Raw genomic sequence first — 18,249 nt, 5'->3', positions numbered from 1 at the left:
TAGTATATAGTAGCCTATATAGTTAGAGTCTATTAGCTTCTTATTCTAGATAGCTATAGTAGCTACGCTACGCTAGAGTTTAACTAGTACTATACTAAGAATAAGATTATTACTCTCTATATACTACTATATATATTATATCTTTTTTAGCTACTTAATATAAGCTACTTCTTACCGCTTAAGCGCACGTATAGATATAAGGTTAAAAAGCTTACCTACTAAAGCGTCTACTATATTAATAAGATAGACTTCCTTATAGCCTATATATAGATCTAGCTAATAGTTTTTATATAGTATAATATCTAGATAAGCTTCTAGATAATAGGCCTTATCTCTTCTTATCTAGATTATATTCTATTATCTCTTATAGTTATCTATATACTATCTCTATTATAGATAAATATAAATAATAATACTATAATATAGCTAAAAATACTATATATAGTAGCTTAGCTTTAATAGTAGATAAAGCTTCTTTAAGAATAGCTCTATTAGTAATTATAAAGCCTAATAAGCTAGCTTCTACGCTAGGTTATTAAAGGCTATTAAATAGTAATATAGTTAGTAATAATACTTATAGAGAAGAATAAGAAGCTACGTATAGAAGTCTAGCGTTAATAATAAAAGTAGAGTTAGTAGTATTAGTATATTACTTCTAGTAGAGTACTCTAGGTCTAATAGGCTTAGTAGATAGCTATAGAGGTAGAAAGGGTGGTGATAGAGGCTAGTTAGAGCTAAGGTGGTGAGCGACGTTAGCGCGCGCCGCTGACGTGTATAAAGTGTCACGTTTAAAGGCATACTTAGATCTTATGTAAATCTATATAAAGAATAATATCTCTTAATTTTGTTTTATATTATTACGTTGTTATAGAGCAATTGCGCAGAGCGTTGGGTCAAGTTGGGTGGGGTGGCCGGATGACTGATCCTTAACGTTACAACACAATTAGTAATAATGGTGGGGTTAGTGGGGTAGACGTCACTCTATACTACCCTTAAGTGTAGGAATACGGTATTGATAAGCATTTGAGAATTCTCAGGTCTTCCATCCGCCTTTCGTCCGTTGCTACACGCTGGGCTCATAAGTGTTTGATATACGAGAGCTAATCCGTTTTTGTTCGGACAGGCTTCGGAGTCAGTAAAAGCTTTCTATTTTAGCTCAACGAAGCTCTATCTTACTAAAATCTAAGCCGTGGTTGGCTGGCAGATTAATCAGGAGAGTATTATCACACCTCTTTGGCACCGCCACATATTAAACACTTTGGTTCGCAGCGTGTACATCAGTTGGCGTGCATCCAATAGACCCCAAAGCTTGAAAATGACGTATGTGTAGTCATTGAGTGAAAGTGGGATTACACCAGGATGATCCCGAGGTCATGATGTTTAGAACGGCTACTACTTACCGATTGCGCCGAAATTGGCCGAAAGTAACCTCGACGAAGACCAAGTTTGTTTCTCTTGCCATTGACAATGAGGCGTGGTGCCATGTGGAAACACAATCAAAATAATTCTACTGTCATCATGGCGTTACAGAAACAGTCATAAAGAACAGACTGGCATAGACATTAAGAGGAAAATGCTACTGACGGAACCGATGCAAGGACAGCCTACGATTCGACCAAGACAGTTACACCAGAGAAAAAGCAAACCGATCAAGACATGCCCAGTGCATTGCAATACAGCCCAAAATGCAGTCTAACAAAACAACCAACGAATCCGCATCACTGCCATAGGCAGGAAGATGGTATACAAACGCCAAACCCAGCCGGCCAACCGTGTCATTGATACTTCTAAATGTGAATTTTCATGCTTGAGACGTGAGAGTTTGACAGGGAAAAGGGTAACGTAAAGTTGAGAGACATGCAATCGAAAAGAAACAAACATGAGACTGGAAAGTCTCGTAGAAGAAGCATCAGACCCCTAAGAATGCATTCTCTGGATAATTGCGTATTTTTCTCTCCAGGAAGAGAGCAATTAACGCCAAACGCCCTTAGAGTTAGGCATCAGGCTAGTACCTCTCGCAGAAGAGCCACTGGTAATGCGAACAGGTGCTCGCGAGCTGAGGCTTGCCGGCGCCTCCCGTGGTCGGTCATCACCATTAGCTACAGTAGTACGTCTTGCAGCACCTTTCATGATGGGCGTGACTCGCGGACTGAGTACGCTGTGTTTCCAGTCAGCGTCGTGGTTGGACTTGACCATGCGGCGTGCTGCACCCGCAGATAGAAGTGAGTTCTCGCCAGGCGGACTTCCAATGGTCGCTGCTGTTGGGCTACGGCGCCGATGAGCGCGGCTGATTGGTACGGAGCCTGCATTGGTAGAAGAGCGCCGCCTAATTGCGTGGCTAATCTTACGTGCATCTGATGCTGTCCACTTTTCTCCTTCTGAGCTAGAGTTACCACTATCTGCCTCAGCCGCAGCATCAGAAAGTGCGCTCTGTACGTGGCTCAGCCCAGAACCACGTAGATTGCTAGTCATCTCGCGTAGAGGCGACGCGCCATCAGAATCCGAGGTGTATAGGGCTGGGATACGCGAGGTAGGCGAACCGTCAGGCCGTTTCGAAAGGGCGCCAACCGCGAATCGCGATGTGCCTTTGAGGTCCACAGTCGCCCTTGGCGGTGTGGGTATGGGCGAAGAGCTGCTTCCATCTAGTCTTGGTGCGGGAGCAGGAGCGGGAGCGGTGAAGTTTGGCTGCGGCATGTCGATTGAGGTGGTAGTTGGGGTACCTTCAACATGTTCAGGTGTCTTTTGGAACTCCGCAAGCGTGCCGTTCTCAGTATCGTCCCTCCACCGCACTCCTCGCTTAATCTTCGAAGGCGACTTCTTCTTCATAGGAGAAAACTGGATGCCCTTCTTCACTCCACTCAAGAGCTTCTTTCGGCGTGGCGACGCTTTTGCAGGCGATGCAGTGAGATGGGACGCATCAGCCAGTGTCGGTAAGGCCAATGGGCGCATTGGAGAGGGCTCTATGATGTTGATAGGCTTCTTTCGCTTCGGCGTGCCCTTGTAGTTTGATTCAGAGAATCCAGCGACTGACAAGCCGCCATCTGGACGAATGGCCTGTGAAGTAGCGGTTGTACACGCGTTCATGATCTTGGTCAATAATTTGCGTGCGGCGGCGACTGCGTCGGCTTCGTCCATTTGAGTGATCTGGTTCAGAATTGCAACAGTTTCAATGTGCGCTTGGACAAGTACTTGGACAATGGCAGCGTCACCGCCTCGTTCTTGGTCAAGTAGAGCATTGAAAAGTTCGCGGTCTGCATTCGACTTGAGGAGTTCGTATTCTCTTGTCAGATTGGCAGCGTCACGGCCATCGGCGTTGTTGTCGACTTCTGCCAGACCCCTCAGTCCTACTTGGAGGGCAGTGTCCATTTTACTTGTCCAATTAGTACGCTCCAAACGGCGGTGGCAATGCTGTCTCGTTTGCTCAAGCTCGGCTGAAATCCCGACCGCAGTGTCCCTCATCGCAGTGATTTGTGGTGGCATCTCTTCATTTTCCCTGATATCTCTGACGTTGTCGAATGCTGCAATCCAGGAAGAGATGAGCGAGATGCGCTTTTCAGCTTGCTTCAGTGTCTTGGACATGTTGAATCGCTCCCGACGTTCGGGTTCTGAATCCGCGTAGGCTTGACGTAGACGTATGATAGCATCACGTAGAATACCGTCCTTCTTCTCGCTCTGCTTTTGGTATTTGATGAATGCACTTCCTTCAAAATCCTTTTGCTTCTTCATCAATTCCTCAATCAAGTGTCTTTGCTCATCAATCTTGACTAAGTAGTCTTTGACGTGGCGGTTAACGTTGTATACGTTCTTTGTGACCTTGGTCTGGATGTTCTTCGCGCGGTTGGCATAGCGCAATGTGTTTTGTGTCTCATCGTAATGGGCGCTTGACGGGCTAACACAAACAATCATAACAGTGCGGCAATTGCCTCCGAGCGAGAATTTGAGCAATCGGGTGAGCTTCGAATTACGATACGGAATGTGGTTGCGTTTCCGTGGGTCGCACAGAGCGTTGATACAGCTTCCCAATGCGAGAAGAGATTTGTTGATGTTGGCACCCTCAGTCAATCGCTCTCCACGGTTCTTAGTAGCGCTAGCTCGCTCACTTCCGGCCAAATCGATGATACTGAGCGTAGCCATTGTGTGAGGCTCATTGACGGAGGCGTTGCGGTCTTTGGAAGAGACATTGATTTGGAGGACGGCGTGAGATCGGGACGAGGTGGCATTGGCTTCAGTAGGCGACATAGTTCGGTATTCGTTGCCGCGGACAATCATATCCATGACTTCTTGAACCTACATCTTGTCAGCAATTGGGGGCGGTCCATGCAAATTGAACTTGACCAACATTTTGCGGCCTGTGACTTGACAAGCCAGCTACAGAAACTGCTTGGTTCGCATCTTCCCGCAGCATCAGGGCATGCTTGCTGCCACCTTCCACCAGTAAGTCGCGAATCGTCTCATTGTAGATCTCTAGATACGAGAGTGTGATCTCGGTGGCCTTTTCATCCTGTACTTCTTGAATCTTTTCAAATAGTTCTTGCATAGTGAGGAAGATTATGCCGGGCTGCTGTGATGTTCCACTGGTCACTGGTCAGTTCTACCCCTCCCATGTTAAATGGCGGTGTGCATAGACATACGTGATGGTATGTGTTTTTCCACATCCTGTGGCACCATATGCAAAGACGGTTGCATTGTATCCCTCAAGCACACTGTCCAACAAAGGCTTGGTCGTGGCTTCGTATACATCGCTCTGGGAAGTCGTGTCGTCGAATACTCGGTCGAATGCAAATGTCTGGTCCTTTGCTCGCTTGCCTTGAGGTCCGGTTGTTGACCGGCCGAATCTATGTATAGCGCTGTCTTCTGGGGGGTCGAATATCCTGAAACCATGTTAGCCCAATACTGGCGTGGTACTCCTGAGTTGCCATACAAGCACTTTTCATCCATGACCTTGATCACCGGCCGGATGCCCTTGTGAATTTTTGGTGCAGGCACTCCGGCCAGCGATCCATCACCGAGGAACAGTGTTTGGTCGTCATTGCGCGTCACCTGGGCTGCCTCTCGAATGGTAAAAGGTCGGACTCGTACGGTGACGGAGATGGAGGACGCGCCCGCAGCGGCCATGGTTGCGCCGTGGGGATGTGAAATGAAGCGTCAGTTATGCTACACAGCGTCTGGTATTGAGCAGCACGCTGTATGTAAAGAGTGGTGGTGTGGCTGACTGGTGGGCTCAATGACGGTGTTGGACTGCTCCCCAACTTCTGTTGTCCGACGCACGGCCACAGTAAACAGACAGGGGTCTCGGATAGGGCAACCACGACCCTGAATGCCAAGACCGGCCTCCCATCTCCACCTTTTCCGACGTATGGCAAGGGCTAGTTTCATCTCATGACCCTACTACACTGGCACATTGCCACCACCTTCTCCTTCATCTCTAGTACATATGATCGGGTTTATTGGTCACCATAGCAGTACATAGACGTAGCGAGAGATGCGCATCTCATTTAAGTAACTACAGACATCAAAATATAAGCAAGCAAGCCATCAAATCATCCATTCATCATCACGACACCTCCTCCACGCAAGATCTTCAACGCTCAGTTCCCATGGCCCATTCACGCTTATCCAGCTAGTTAGGTTCTTGGGCCTGCATCAACCGCAATCAGCCATCTACGCAGTGCACTTCTGCCACTGCACGTACACAACTTGGGTGAACTTGAGATCAGTAGAGTCGGTGGTGAGCAGACCAGTGGCTGAGGCATTGGTGCTAGCCAGGCGGACTTGCGAGTTGATGTTGAGCATGCCAGTAGTGCCGCAAGGCGACCACACAACCGACGTGCTATCGGCCGTGTCATGCTTAAGGTAGTCGCCGTTGGCGGGTCCCTCGAATACGTATTGGGTGCTGGTCTGGAGATGGCGTTAAAGCTAGTTCTTAGTGCCTCACATCACATTGTGGACTTACCTGAGCGGTCTGGCCAGAGAAGTAGTAAGTTGACTTGAGTGTGCCGGTGACACCCTTCTGGATGGCAGAGTAACCGCGGTAGTCGGCAGACAGGATGGAGTACTGGAAGCCTCCGGGGTATTTGATGTCCACGTTCAGCTGGCAGTTCTTGCGTTGCTCAGTGACGGGGATGCCCGGACCAATTGAGGCAATGTAGGAGTCGAAAATGAGCGTAACGACAGTCCTGTCACTGCTGATCTGGGAGCTCATGGTTCCCTGTGGGCAACCAGTTCCTCCATAGCTGACACCGCGGATCGTAACCTGTCCTGTGTAAGCCATGTATCCCCTGATGTCTTGTGTATAGCAAGACGCCTACCGAACCCGCTGGTGGAGCATCACCAAGTTCGACGGTTGGCATGGCAGGTGCTGCTGCCGCGAGAGGAAGGAGAGCCAAGAACCACTTCATGTTAGGCGATTGATTGATAATCTTTCCGTGTTACAAAAAGTGGAGGTATTGATATGGGAGAATGTGCTCGGAGTGGAAGCTGAGTGACGATCATATGGGCAAATGGGGCAGGTTATATACCTTTCAGCCGGCATCTTCTCATTTCCCGTAAGTGCGGCAGTCAGCACCGTAGCAGCCATCTCGTGAGATTCACCAGCAACCTACAGACCACGATAACCGCTGCCAAGTACCGCCTGCAATATCGAAAAACGGCTGAACAAAACGCCCACTTGCTCTCATAGGACTAGGACTCGATATTCTGCTCAGCTGAGGGATTGTATCCATTGCCAAGCTGTAAGTTGTTTCCCCTGTAGTAACTGTAACTCGTCTGTATGGCTGAAACTAATATCTGGGGTACGCGATAGCGTCGTCCCATCGGACACCTTCTCCAAAGCACCATACTTGTCCAGGTCAATATGGCACGATAGCGCCCTTTCACCATATACCCTGCTTCAGGGCACTATTCCTGTTTGGATGGTAATCACATGCCAAGATTTCAATCTTGCGGGTGTCAAAGTACCTGAACCTTGCTCCAAGTGCTTCTTTTGCAGTGACAAGTCGTACAGAATCTGACTGCCGACAGTACCGAACTCCTGTGCCTGTACGACTCTGTCGCGTGGATAGATAGGACGGTTAGATGACGGATACGAGCAACGAGGATATAGTGGTCATGGAACCCATAGCTTTCACACATCAGGTGATAGTTAGTGTACCAAACTTTTGCTCGAACGGTGGGTCACATGCTCGCTTCCACTTCGCATCCAGAATTCCCGCGGCGGGTACAGTGGGGATAGATTGAGAGGGAATTGAACTGAGTATATTTTCCCGGGGTATCAGGCCTAGAATAGAAACACGGGCCTGGAAGCTGGGTAAGAGTCTTGAGAGTACAGCAGGGGGTTACATATGCACACGGGTGGCGGCTTTGATCAGTTCATCCCGTCGGCAATACGCTGGCGGTAAAATGTACGGAACTTGCGGGTCCATCGTGTCCGTCTGGTGGAGCCGTTCGATGGTTGTCGTGTACAGAGGATGACAGTATGTTGATATGATGAATGAAACGGTAGGACTTGCCTCTTGGCGGCTAGATTAACTTTAGATTAAAGCTTGTCGCTCCATCGCTGCTCAAGACCCTGCCTTTAATCAATTTTAGCGAACACGATATCCTGCAGGGGCACATTCTGGAGTCTGGAAACAGGTCCAAAAATACTTGGGGAATGGCTGGTTACGATGCATGCAGGATGCTGCTGCTGCTGAATGCATGCGGCAACTTGGTGGTACGCTACGACAGCTGGGTCATCGTACGAGCTGAGGAACGACTACTGCCGGTTCAAGAGCTGGATATGCAGCCAACGAGAAGGTCCTGGCCAAATAAATTGAGCGTTGATTACACAAGGCCTGTCGGAATGTCATGACCAGGATGATAGGTCGAGCCAGAAGTATAAGGAAAGTTTATCATTGGGGTGCCAAAAAAGAGAGGGGTACAGGTTGGGGAGTTCCGCTCCATTTGTTCGATATGAGCAGTAGTCCGTTGCTCAGTGCGCATATAACAATGGGTGACAGAAAGCACTGAAGGGACGAAAGACGTCTGGGAGAGGCTGATACACGCCCAGCACTCGTTTGTCGCAAACTATTCCTATTGGCCATCCCCAGATGAGCGGGAAGCCAGCAAGGGTATTGTGGCTTGAAGGATGAGCATCCAGATCTTCCAGCAAGCCGAGGTTTTTTTTTCGGCAGCACCAGTAGCGGTAGGTAACGCAAAGACAAATTCTGACTGCTCGACTGCAGGTTCGGTCAGCTATACGCGACGAAGGCCCACCAGAGACTGGCCGGGGCGCGACAAGCAGGTGTTTTGTGTTTTACCAGTCGGCATAGGACGATTTCTACCGACTAAGGTCCGGATAAAGGTACAAACCTGGCAAAGCGGAGAACTGCATCTAATGTGCGCAGGAGCCACAATATACAGCGACGTGTCAAGCGGTGCAGGGCGGAATCGATAAAAAGCGGACGATGTGGTGCTCAAAGCAATCTTCATTGAGCAGAAGATAAGGTACAAGCCGAAGCTGGCCAGGCTGGAGTAACTTACAAGTCCGATCGATACTCGACCCCGCCACGCCACTATGCACCGCCACATGTGTGGCTGAAGCAACCCCTCCCTCGATTTGTCCATTCTAATCATGGCATCATCGCCGCCTCTGTCCGTTTTGTAAGCGGCGGACATATCGCAATCTGTTCATTTCCTTTTCTTCATACTCTCCCGCAACAAGCCCCGCCATCCTGAAGTCCCTTACGATCTTCCTTGTAACCCTCCTCCCCGCCCTCTTTTCCATGTCCTTTCTGACCAAGCTCCTGCGGCCCTTCAGCACAATGTCCAACGCGCCTGCGCAGCCCATGACCGTGCCCTCGGGCGCACATACCGCCACCCTCGCAGCGGGCTGTTTCTGGGGTGTCGAGCACATGTACCGCAAAGAGTATAAGGACAAGGGTCTATACGATGCGCGCGTTGGTTACATTGGCGGCGACACTGAGAACCCGGGATACAGAGCTGTGTGCAGTGGAAGGACCGGCCGTATGTATATTCACTTTTTGCATGATTTGATCTGTCATAGTTTTTCGCTATGACTGTGCGACCGAACCTTGGGTAAAAACAAGCCAGAAAACAGTTTATACTAACACATGCGCAAACATAGACGCCGAAGCGCTACAAGTAGTATACGACCCGACAAAATTAACATATCGCTCGTTGCTAGAGTTCTTCTACAAAATGCACGATCCCACAACGCTAAACCGTCAGGGTCCAGACGTTGGTACCCAATACCGTTCAGCTATCTTTTACCACGACGCCGAACAAGAGAAGGTTGCGCGCGAAGTCACAGACAAAGTAAACAAGCAATGGTGGAAGGGCTCGGTAGCAACAGAGATTCTGCCTGCAGGCAAGTGGTGGGACGCCGAAGAGTATCACCAACTTTACTTGGACCACAACCCAGGCGGTTACGAATGTCCCAGTCACTTTTTGAGAAAATTCCCGCCGCTTGAGGATTAGAAGGTGGGTTAAGTGGAAATTAGATACCAAAACGGAAGAGGAGACTACAGCATCATGATACCTATCTCATATTCAACATAACATCCTTGAAAATTCATCATTTCTCGCGACTGCAATATATTTTTTTGTTTTATTGCTAGAATGCTATTCATCCGATTGTCCATCAGGCGACAGGCTCAACCGTCTATGAGGGTGGCAGAACATCGAAAGTGGTCGCAACCTCCTTCTCCCACGGCAGACGGTCCTTGCCAAAGATCTCCGCGCCAGGCTTGAAGTCCTTGAGTCCCTGCTCTAACAGTCCAGTCCTCAGAACAATGTTGTCTGGGCCCAAGACCTCTTGCTGGTGGTATACGTGCGCGGTGCAGTTCTTGCAGTAAAACTATCCCCAAAAAAGGACTATCAGCATACACATCTGCTTAAGTTGGGGACGGACAGCAACTTACGCAATGAACACTCTTGCCAGAGTCACCTTTGTATGTGTACTTGCCCAAGTCATCGCCCTTTGTAATCTTAAGCGCCTTGGCGGGAATGATTTGGTTGAGCGTGTATGTTGCGCCGGAGAGCTCCTTGCATGTGTTGCAGTGGCTATATCTCTTTATCAGCACCTCTGTTCCCCTCACTATCTCTGGGAAAAGCTCACCAAAGGATATGCGCCTGCTGATCCGGCTGTAGCGTCGCCGTCCACTCCGTCTGCTTGCAGTGGCACGATCCCTTAAAGTCCGTCATCGTGTCTAATCGGCTCCTCGAATCAAGTGTGAGATAGGTAGGTAGTACAAAGATAGGTCAATGTAGAATGTCCAACAAGGTCCTCTCAAGAGGAAGGGGAAGTCAATTACCTTATATACGTAGCTTTCCCCCTCTGTGTAGCTCAAGCTCCCCCTCTTTCCTCACTCTACCTCCACCCCCTCCTTAGCTCCCAACCAAGGCGCACCGGAAATGCACTCTCCCCCCTCTCACCTGCACGTCGGAAGCTCTTAGCCCCCCAGTGTACCAGCAGCAATGCGGCATGGGGGCCGATCCAAACACATTCGTCCAATCCCACTAGTCCGTTTATCTGCATCCACAATGAGGTATTGACCCTGCAGGGCTACACGCATCTAGTCGCCGCGTTACAGGTAGTTCTGGATCCATTGAGAAGAATATCACTAGGTCCAATGGCTGCATGGCATGTCGTTTTTCTATTGTTTAATCCACTTTCTTTGCTGATCGACCTCTCGAGCGCGTTGCCCATGATTAAGGACTTGGACGATCATTGCTTGTCTGCACCGGATTCACGGCGCATGATTAAGAGGAGACACAACAGGAAGAGAGTGGATACATTGGCCGCTGCAATGAACAAACAAAGGCGCGTTCGTACTCGCAGGTAATCGTCGCTTTGAGACGGGATTCCAGAGACGTGAGGGGGATGCAAGCGCGCCGAATGACGGAAGCGGGGCACGACGAGGCGGGAAGACGCGGCGCACGATGCGGATCCGGCTCTTGTGGTGTGCGTAGAATTGTGGAATGGATGCTTGGGTTTGGTGCTAGGCGTATGGTATTCCAAATCATTCGCGAATCATGCACCTAGATCCGGTGGGCGTGTGCGTCGTGTCGTGCATGGCTTTTGGTGGGGATCGCTCAGGTAGCGGAGGCGGTACGGATACTATTGGCGTACGATCAACAGAGCAGCATAAGGCTTTTGAGACATGAGTTCTGGAATAGGTAAGAGATTTGGATTTATATCAAATTGGGAAATGCAATGGTTGCGGCTGATCATGACTAGAACAAGAAAGAGGGAAGCCAGATAAGGCGCCACGATCTTGATTCCTTCCTTTTATATCACGCTTCTTGAATACTAATCATTCTGAGCATTGCTAATCGGGGAACAAGTTCTGTAAGTACCCGCTCTTTGCCATGTTTGTTATCAACACGTGATCGAGTTGTGCAACATCATATCAACATTCGTAGAATAGAGATAAGAGAGCTGTCATCTGTATTTACGTATCATCAACTCAATGATATTCTGAGAGTAACAAAATAACCCGCTGATTGCAAATATGTTTTTTCTTCAAAACACACACACACCCATGCAACAACCTTTTTAATCTATCTCCAAAAGTTCATAACGACCACCATGCTTGTCTAGTGCATCCTCCACCCTCTCCATAACCGCAAGTACCTTCTCCTCTTCCAACCTCCGCCCCACAACCTGTACAGCCACAGGCAACCCCTCCATCTTCTCAGCATCATAGTGCTTATACGCACCCTGTGCAACACCATTCAGCTTCTTCAGCTGAAAGTTCGGAGGAAGAGCATCTTTCTTTGCATCAACATGCGTTACCGGGATGACACCCACGGAATAGTCAAGCTTTGATAAACCGTCAGCATGTAGAAGAAGAAGAAGAAGAAGAAGAAAATAAGGGGGTTAGGGGCAAAAGTAGCACAAAACTCACCAGATTAAACAAAAACGTGTAACCACAGCTGCTGACTGCATCGTGCATTCCGTCATGAGGCACAGCAGGCGTTGCGTTCGGGGGCGTGAGCATGACATCCATTTTCGCCTTTTCCTGCCACCACTGGAAGAAGTTTTGCTTGAAGGCTTCGCGCCTGCCGACAAGCTGCCAGTGCTCATGTGCGGTCTTTGGGTGCCAGTCTCGGAGTAGGCCGGCCCAGATGGAGTCGCCCTTGATGTATTTGAGGTAGAGGTAGTGGATGTACTTTAGGAAGCGTGGGACACGCATGTACTTGACCATTTGGGCGGCGCCCGGGTCGTTCCACTCGCCTGTGCGGAAGTGGCTTAGGAAGACGCCGCCGCCGTCGCTGAGGAGCAGTTGCGAGGCAATTTGGAGGGCTTCGTAGGGGGACGGCGGTTCGACGTCGAAGACCTCGTGGCCTTCGGCTGCGAGGGCTTTTGCGGTCTGGTCGAGAGCGCGTGCACATGCGGGTGATGGGTCTACAACGTGGTCGGTTCGCATGACACCGATGCGTAGTTTCTTCTTCTCCTTATATTTCTCCTCGACTTCTTCCCTCCATTCTATCGGGTGGACTGTGTAGTCGTATTTCCAGGGCTCCATCTGGATGAAGCTACGTGTGAAATATGTCAAGTCGTTCAGCGTCCTTGCCATAGGGCTGAAGACACTGGGAATTCCTTCTTGGCCAGCCATGCTGGTGTTCATGCCTACTTTTGGCCATCGGCCGGTAGAGCATCGTATCGAGTAGCATCCAGAGAAATGAGCGGGTGCACGAACAGAGCCAGCAACGTCAGATCCGATACCAATGCGGCTACCACCGAATGCCAGTAGCGCCGATTCACCTCCTGTTGAGCCACCTGGTGAGTATTTGTCATTGTGTGGGTTCTTGGTTCGTCCCCAGACGTCGTTGGTAGATTCAAATGAGAGGAGGGTAGTGGGCAGATTGGTCTTTACAAAAGGCACGGCGCCGGCATCTTTCAGCAGCTTGACCATGACTCCATCTTCAGTAGCTGGCTTTCCGGTGTTTCTCGAATAACCAACTGAGGTGTCGAAGCCTTTGACTTGTATCGAGTCCTTTAATGAAACCGGAATACCGGCCAGCGGACCCTTTAGATTGACCTCTTTCTGGGCCCATTCCTCAGCCTCTGGAAACAAGATCTCAGTCACACAATTGGTTTTTTCCTGTGCCTTGACGGCAACCTTGCCGTATGCTCTCAGGATATCAACGGGGCTGGTGATTTGCTTTTGCACATCTTGGACAAGCTCTTGGATAGGCTTGCCGAGGATAGTACGCTCCTGAGAAGAGAGGGGAGAAAGATATGGCGCCGGAAGAGATGCAATCTTTGCTGCACGCTCCGACTGCTTACGTTTGCTGATGGAAACTTAGCTGACAACACTCTTGCGTAGTGTGTGGGGTATTAGAGTGGCTTTGTGAAGCTCGGAGCAACTCACCAGTCGGCTTTATGTTGCCAATACTCTGAAAGACCCATGATTGTTGCTAACTCGGAGAGTAGAAGATCACACGATCAAAGGCCACCTGTGAGGTTTTAAAGCCAGTGGATGCTTCTTATCGGCTATAGATATCACGGGAAGCCGCGTGTATGCGACCAACTATCTACGAGCTGGGTCGCGTGGACCTGCCGCTTCTAGCTCACCCGAGGTTGGAAGCGGGGAGCATGCCATCGTAAGGCGTACTTGTCATGCCACCACCATTGATACCATCTCCTTCATTGCAACATTCCAACAAAGTATCTCCTGTCTCTGATGTCTTGCAGGACTTTCATCTTGGACTCCTTTGTTAAGGAATGCCCCACTTCTCTGTCTGACACGTACAGGCGCCTACTATGAGAGCATCTTGTGCACAACTATGCAAACACGCCTCATTCTACCATTTGGGTATCAAAGTTGTCTAGACTGCTGGGTCCATCGATGACTGACCAATGTATACGCGCGCATGCTGGCTCCATAGGCAAGCATTGACATGGCAAGTTCCGACGTCCTCTCATCAGCGCGGGCGTTTCTTGGACAACGCCCTCACCAAGGGCGTGAACGATCCTTTTGGAACAATGTTTCAACCTTACGCGACTCTGATTGAGCCTCAACACTTTCCGAGGATAGCTCCCGCGCGCGAGGTTGGGCGGGAGCTTGGTGTGGGACCGCGGAAGTACAACGAGAGCCGCACCAGCATCTCTCGTCCAACCGATCCAGACATCAAACCATGGCTCCACATGCCTCGAGTACCCCTCTAAATCTGCGGACGTGTATGGCTTCCCCAGATATGGCGTGTTGACTTGTTATGCTGTAGCCGCCGATGTGCATCAGTGCGGCAGCTCGGACATTTTCCCAAGCATCGCGGTTCTGGCCTCTGATTGGTCCGCCCAGCGACTACTCGCGATACCATGAAACCATGGCGGTCCAGATTCGCAATGAGCAAGAATAGCAGCGAATTCAGCTATTCCGTTTTCAATGTCTTGTTGAGGCAGCAGAAAACATCTGGATATATAAGATATACTTGAGGTAGCACCATAGTATTCATCAAACACAACAACCAGCTCACAAACACTCACTTCCTTTTCCTCTTTTTTCCTCTATTTCCTTATTTCCTATCTGGGTCTTATTCTTTCTCAATTTCCTACCACGACACTCTCTCCTGCTGTGCAGATCACTGTTACGTCCTCGCTACTCAAATCACTTTGTTCGCCCACTTCGACATCCAACTCTCTTTCGAAAACTACATCTTCAATCAGCCAATATGCCTGTTCCTACCTACAACGCTAAGCCTTTGAGCCTTATGCTCTTGGGTACTCGAGTCCTTCAGTCTATCTGCATGATCCTCGTCATTGGCATCTGCTCCAACTTTGTCCAGATGATTGTTACCACTGGTGTTGAGCCGCCCAAGGAGTTTGTTGGCACCCTCAGCGTGGTATGTATCAAAACATCATGTTTTCAGCATTGTGCTAATACAAATAGGCCTGCATTGCTACCCTATACATCATGGTTAGCATTGGCTACTACTGGTCCCAAGCCAACCTCGGCCTTCTTGTCATGGCTGGTGTGGACTCTCTTCTTCTCATTGCCTTCATCGTCTGTGCAGTCACTCTTGGAAAGCCCATGTCTTTCCTCAACTGCTATGTCATCGGAAAGACTTCAGCCGAGATCGATGCCATGTACGCCAACGCTTTCGTCACTGCGGCGGTTCAGAACCTCAACAAGTCTGCCTCGAGCCTGGGCCACTGGGCTGGTGTCACTCGCAGCAACTGCTTCCAGGCTAAGACTGTCTGGGGCATGACGATTGCTCTTTGGTAAGTCTATCAACGCTGTCAATGTTTCTGGACATTACTAACCTGACGTAGCATTCTCTTCACTGTTTCTTGCGCTCTTCTGCCTACCCTCTGGTACAAGAACAACATGAAGAAGCCTGCCAAGACTGTCGAGGAGGCCTGAACGAGATAATGATTGATGTCGCAATGTTGAGTCGACGCAACGATCCATAGGAGGAACTGTCTAAAACAAGTGACTGCCGCCAGTTCCCCACCTTCTGCCCCTTTTCCTATCTGTCAAAACCACAAAAAACAGTATGCATCGCGATGGAGTTTGGAGTTGTCTTTTGTCATCATCTTCTTTTCTGTCCGGACATTGAATGTCCCTAATCCCTAATGGATATTTCTGAGCCTTGCTGCTCATACAAAACGAATTACATCATTTTTGTCTCAATTTGCGTTTGTTAATATGACTCATTTGTATGGTGCGCTGTTTTGCCTCTGCCTTGCTCATTACCAGTCTGAGCGTGAGAAGAGCAGCTTAAATTTGAATACAAACACACCGGCCTGAGCGTGGTGCTCCTGTTTCATGTTGTTCATTCACTTTGGTCTTTCACACATTCCTGCTACCTTTCCCACAGTCATAGGATACTTAAGTGGTACTGCCATATGTAGAACTAGGCAGAGACATGACTTCCACTCACGGAAAAAAGCTTTGAAGCGTTTGCAATACAGTCAGTACCAACGGTAATCATTCAATTACGCTTTCACGTCTGAAATTCTATTCATGTAAACAAGCAACAATATGAATCGATTGTGAGAACAGCACATGAACTTCTCTGACGTTTTACCCTTTCTGCCCTCCATATAAGAAAGACCAGCACCACGTCGATCTTATTTTCTCCACCAAGGGATACTACTGATAACAACACCTGCTAAGCCCCACACAATCTCACGCCACACATTCCAAACAACGATACAATGTGCAAACGCTACCCTCTCGAATGCGCGATGCCCAACTGCCTCAACACCATCCCCCCACACTACATCTGGGGCGAAAGTTGCTACCAAGCCACGACCCATGACAGGGGGGTAAAGCGGCATTACATTCCTGGCGTCAAACCTTCAGGATACTGTGGTTTCACACAGGTTATGGAGCCGTACAAGCATCCGTATATGATGTGTGAGTTTCATTACGAGCAGCGGAACAAGGACGAAGAGGAAAAGAAGAAGAAGAAGGAAGAGGAAGAGGAGGAGAAGAAGAAACAGCTGAAGGATAGGGAGAGGAAAGGGATACCGAGGGGTATGGGACACTTGATTGACTGAGTATTGGGGGTCTGTCGAGAAATAAGGGGATATGGAAGATACAGGGCTTTATTTCGGTATTCTGACAGAAGTCTATTTGTACATTTCATGTACTGGAGCCAAAACAACGAAGTTTTCATATGGGGTGCATGAGTTCCGGGAGCCGAGATGAGGAACCGAGAATCGTTGTAGGATTCAAATGGCCTTTTTCAGACATTGCTGGTAGATACGGCCCCTCGGTCTGATATAAGCCACGGCAGAAGGCAAACTGAACCTCATCTCTAAGCAGCCTTCCGGCAAAACCTGCCTAACTGTAGTCAACCTGCCCATCTCAGCTCCCCAAGTCTAGCTGAGGCGTACTTATCGCCTGCAAGGTCGATCCAGCGCGCTCAACTTACCCCGCACGTCAGGAGAAGTCGATAAGTCTGGTCTGATATGTTGTGTAACCTGAGGTACATCGTCATTCGCCATGTGGCCCTGCACCATTGGGCTAATGGAAAATCCTTCGGCTGCACAACATAAAGGCAATGTTATGCTACCTGTCGCCGACAGACCGTGTTTAGCGCTTTCAATATCCACATTCATTGTCGTGAATCATTATCCGTGCTGCTGTAGAACGAATGGAAAATTGTAATCTTCCATACCATGAACTTCTTGTGCGCTCTCTGCGAGCTCGACTTTGCCAGCAAGAGATCATACGCACAGCACTGCGAATGCTCGCCAGTGCACAAGAACAGGCCCAAGTGTGAGGTTTTTGATAGCTTGAAGCAAGAAAACAGCATGAACGAGACTTTTATATGATCAAAGAGACCCTTCACTGCAACTTTTGCGATATCGATTACATCAGTAAAGGTGCGCTTAAGCAGCACGAGTGAGAATCTTCCGCACAAAACAACAAGCTCCCATGCTATACTTGTGGTCGCTTTTTCATCAGCATGGAAAAGCGCGAAGAGCATGGAAGAGAGTCGTCTTTGCATAGGAACTCCGAATAGTGGCTCCCGTAATAAGGACGCATCTACACAGGCTGAGAAATAGTTGCTAGTGGAAGGAAGGAGCTTCAAGTGCGATATTTGCAACTGTCGTTTCAGCAGTGATGCAGCATGCAAGCAGCATCAACGGGACTCTCCCACGCATAATAGCGCGCGTTGTGAGACTTCCAATTGTTCTTTCGGTGGCAGAAAAGAACTCGCGTCCCACTAGAGAACTTGTAAAATCAGTTAAGGACTACTGAAGGACTACAGAGAAGCCCCATCGAAGCTGGAGAGTAACAAAGTCGCGCCAAGCACCACCTTTGTTCAACCTGCACCCTCCAACGTCTCAGTACCTACTGTCATTCACATCTCCACAAGATCGTTCAAACCCTTTAAACACTCCCAATACCTCCTTCGAGAAACTCGCAAATACTTCACCTTTCCCAAACTGTCATGTTAACAGCTTGAAATGCGTTGCTGGCGAGGAAGAGAGCGAAGCAGCGCTACTAGATAAGCGTAGTACAAAGTAAGCTACGGTGTCACTTGGACTTCAATATAGTCAGAACAGAATAAATCTAAGAGATTTCGATGTTTACGTTCTAGAGTATTCCCCCATTGCGATAGTTGATAGTGACATGTTGGTTGCCATAAGCGTCAGGACCCTGAGCTGAATGGCCTCGATACCCCGCTAGACCCCACACGTGCTTTGCCAAATTCACCACTAAGCCCAACGCTCTGACTTGCAGCTCGATCTCGCATTGCAAAAGTCAACCAAACAACCTGTCA

At 49.0% G+C, this 18,249-nt stretch overlaps 8 protein-coding genes across 8 annotated transcripts; 3 read left to right on the top strand and 5 right to left on the bottom strand.

The window, feature by feature from the left end:
• Positions 1-1,971: 1,971 nt before the first annotated feature.
• COCMIDRAFT_81626 (uncharacterized protein) lies at positions 1,972-5,115 on the bottom strand (the record flags this gene model as incomplete). The annotated part of the gene is made up of 4 exons (XM_007684746.1): positions 1,972-4,287; positions 4,373-4,574; positions 4,632-4,871; positions 4,922-5,115. 4 exons carry the CDS (start codon positions 5,113-5,115, stop codon positions 1,972-1,974), a joined length of 2,952 nt encoding a protein of 983 aa, XP_007682936.1.
• Positions 5,116-5,661: 546 nt separating this feature from the next.
• On the bottom strand, positions 5,662-6,398 carry COCMIDRAFT_81546 (uncharacterized protein; the record flags this gene model as incomplete). The annotated part of the gene is made up of 3 exons (XM_007684745.1): positions 5,662-5,898; positions 5,954-6,253; positions 6,309-6,398. The coding sequence occupies 3 exons, from the start codon at positions 6,396-6,398 to the stop codon at positions 5,662-5,664; spliced, it is 627 nt and encodes a 208-aa protein (XP_007682935.1).
• Positions 6,399-8,801: 2,403 nt separating this feature from the next.
• COCMIDRAFT_799 (uncharacterized protein) lies at positions 8,802-9,477 on the top strand (the record flags this gene model as incomplete). Its single annotated transcript, XM_007684622.1, has 2 exons — positions 8,802-9,003; positions 9,125-9,477. The coding sequence occupies 2 exons, from the start codon at positions 8,802-8,804 to the stop codon at positions 9,475-9,477; spliced, it is 555 nt and encodes a 184-aa protein (XP_007682812.1).
• A 184-nt stretch (positions 9,478-9,661) lies between these two features.
• COCMIDRAFT_81419 (uncharacterized protein) lies at positions 9,662-10,203 on the bottom strand (the record flags this gene model as incomplete). Its single annotated transcript, XM_007684744.1, has 3 exons — positions 9,662-9,856; positions 9,921-10,062; positions 10,118-10,203. 3 exons carry the CDS (start codon positions 10,201-10,203, stop codon positions 9,662-9,664), a joined length of 423 nt encoding a protein of 140 aa, XP_007682934.1.
• A 1,354-nt stretch (positions 10,204-11,557) lies between these two features.
• COCMIDRAFT_797 (uncharacterized protein) lies at positions 11,558-13,417 on the bottom strand (the record flags this gene model as incomplete). The annotated part of the gene is made up of 3 exons (XM_007684621.1): positions 11,558-11,824; positions 11,910-13,299; positions 13,380-13,417. 3 exons carry the CDS (start codon positions 13,415-13,417, stop codon positions 11,558-11,560), a joined length of 1,695 nt encoding a protein of 564 aa, XP_007682811.1.
• Positions 13,418-14,679: 1,262 nt separating this feature from the next.
• On the top strand, positions 14,680-15,371 carry COCMIDRAFT_81531 (uncharacterized protein; the record flags this gene model as incomplete). Its single annotated transcript, XM_007684743.1, has 3 exons — positions 14,680-14,850; positions 14,898-15,229; positions 15,281-15,371. The coding sequence occupies 3 exons, from the start codon at positions 14,680-14,682 to the stop codon at positions 15,369-15,371; spliced, it is 594 nt and encodes a 197-aa protein (XP_007682933.1).
• Positions 15,372-16,168: 797 nt separating this feature from the next.
• On the top strand, positions 16,169-16,513 carry COCMIDRAFT_81657 (uncharacterized protein; the record flags this gene model as incomplete). Its single annotated transcript, XM_007684742.1, has 1 exon — positions 16,169-16,513. The coding sequence occupies one exon, from the start codon at positions 16,169-16,171 to the stop codon at positions 16,511-16,513; it is 345 nt and encodes a 114-aa protein (XP_007682932.1).
• A 115-nt stretch (positions 16,514-16,628) lies between these two features.
• Positions 16,629-17,077, bottom strand: COCMIDRAFT_21953 (uncharacterized protein; the record flags this gene model as incomplete). Its single annotated transcript, XM_007684646.1, has 2 exons — positions 16,629-16,795; positions 16,891-17,077. 2 exons carry the CDS (start codon positions 17,075-17,077, stop codon positions 16,629-16,631), a joined length of 354 nt encoding a protein of 117 aa, XP_007682836.1.
• Positions 17,078-18,249: the final 1,172 nt, after the last annotated feature.

The sequence above is a fragment of the Bipolaris oryzae genome (genome assembly GCF_000523455.1).
Source record: "Bipolaris oryzae ATCC 44560 unplaced genomic scaffold scaffold_4, whole genome shotgun sequence".
Taxonomy (NCBI): Eukaryota; Fungi; Ascomycota; class Dothideomycetes; order Pleosporales; family Pleosporaceae; genus Bipolaris; species Bipolaris oryzae.
Note: the sequence above shows the minus strand (reverse complement) of the source record. Positions and strands in the feature narration are given on the sequence as shown.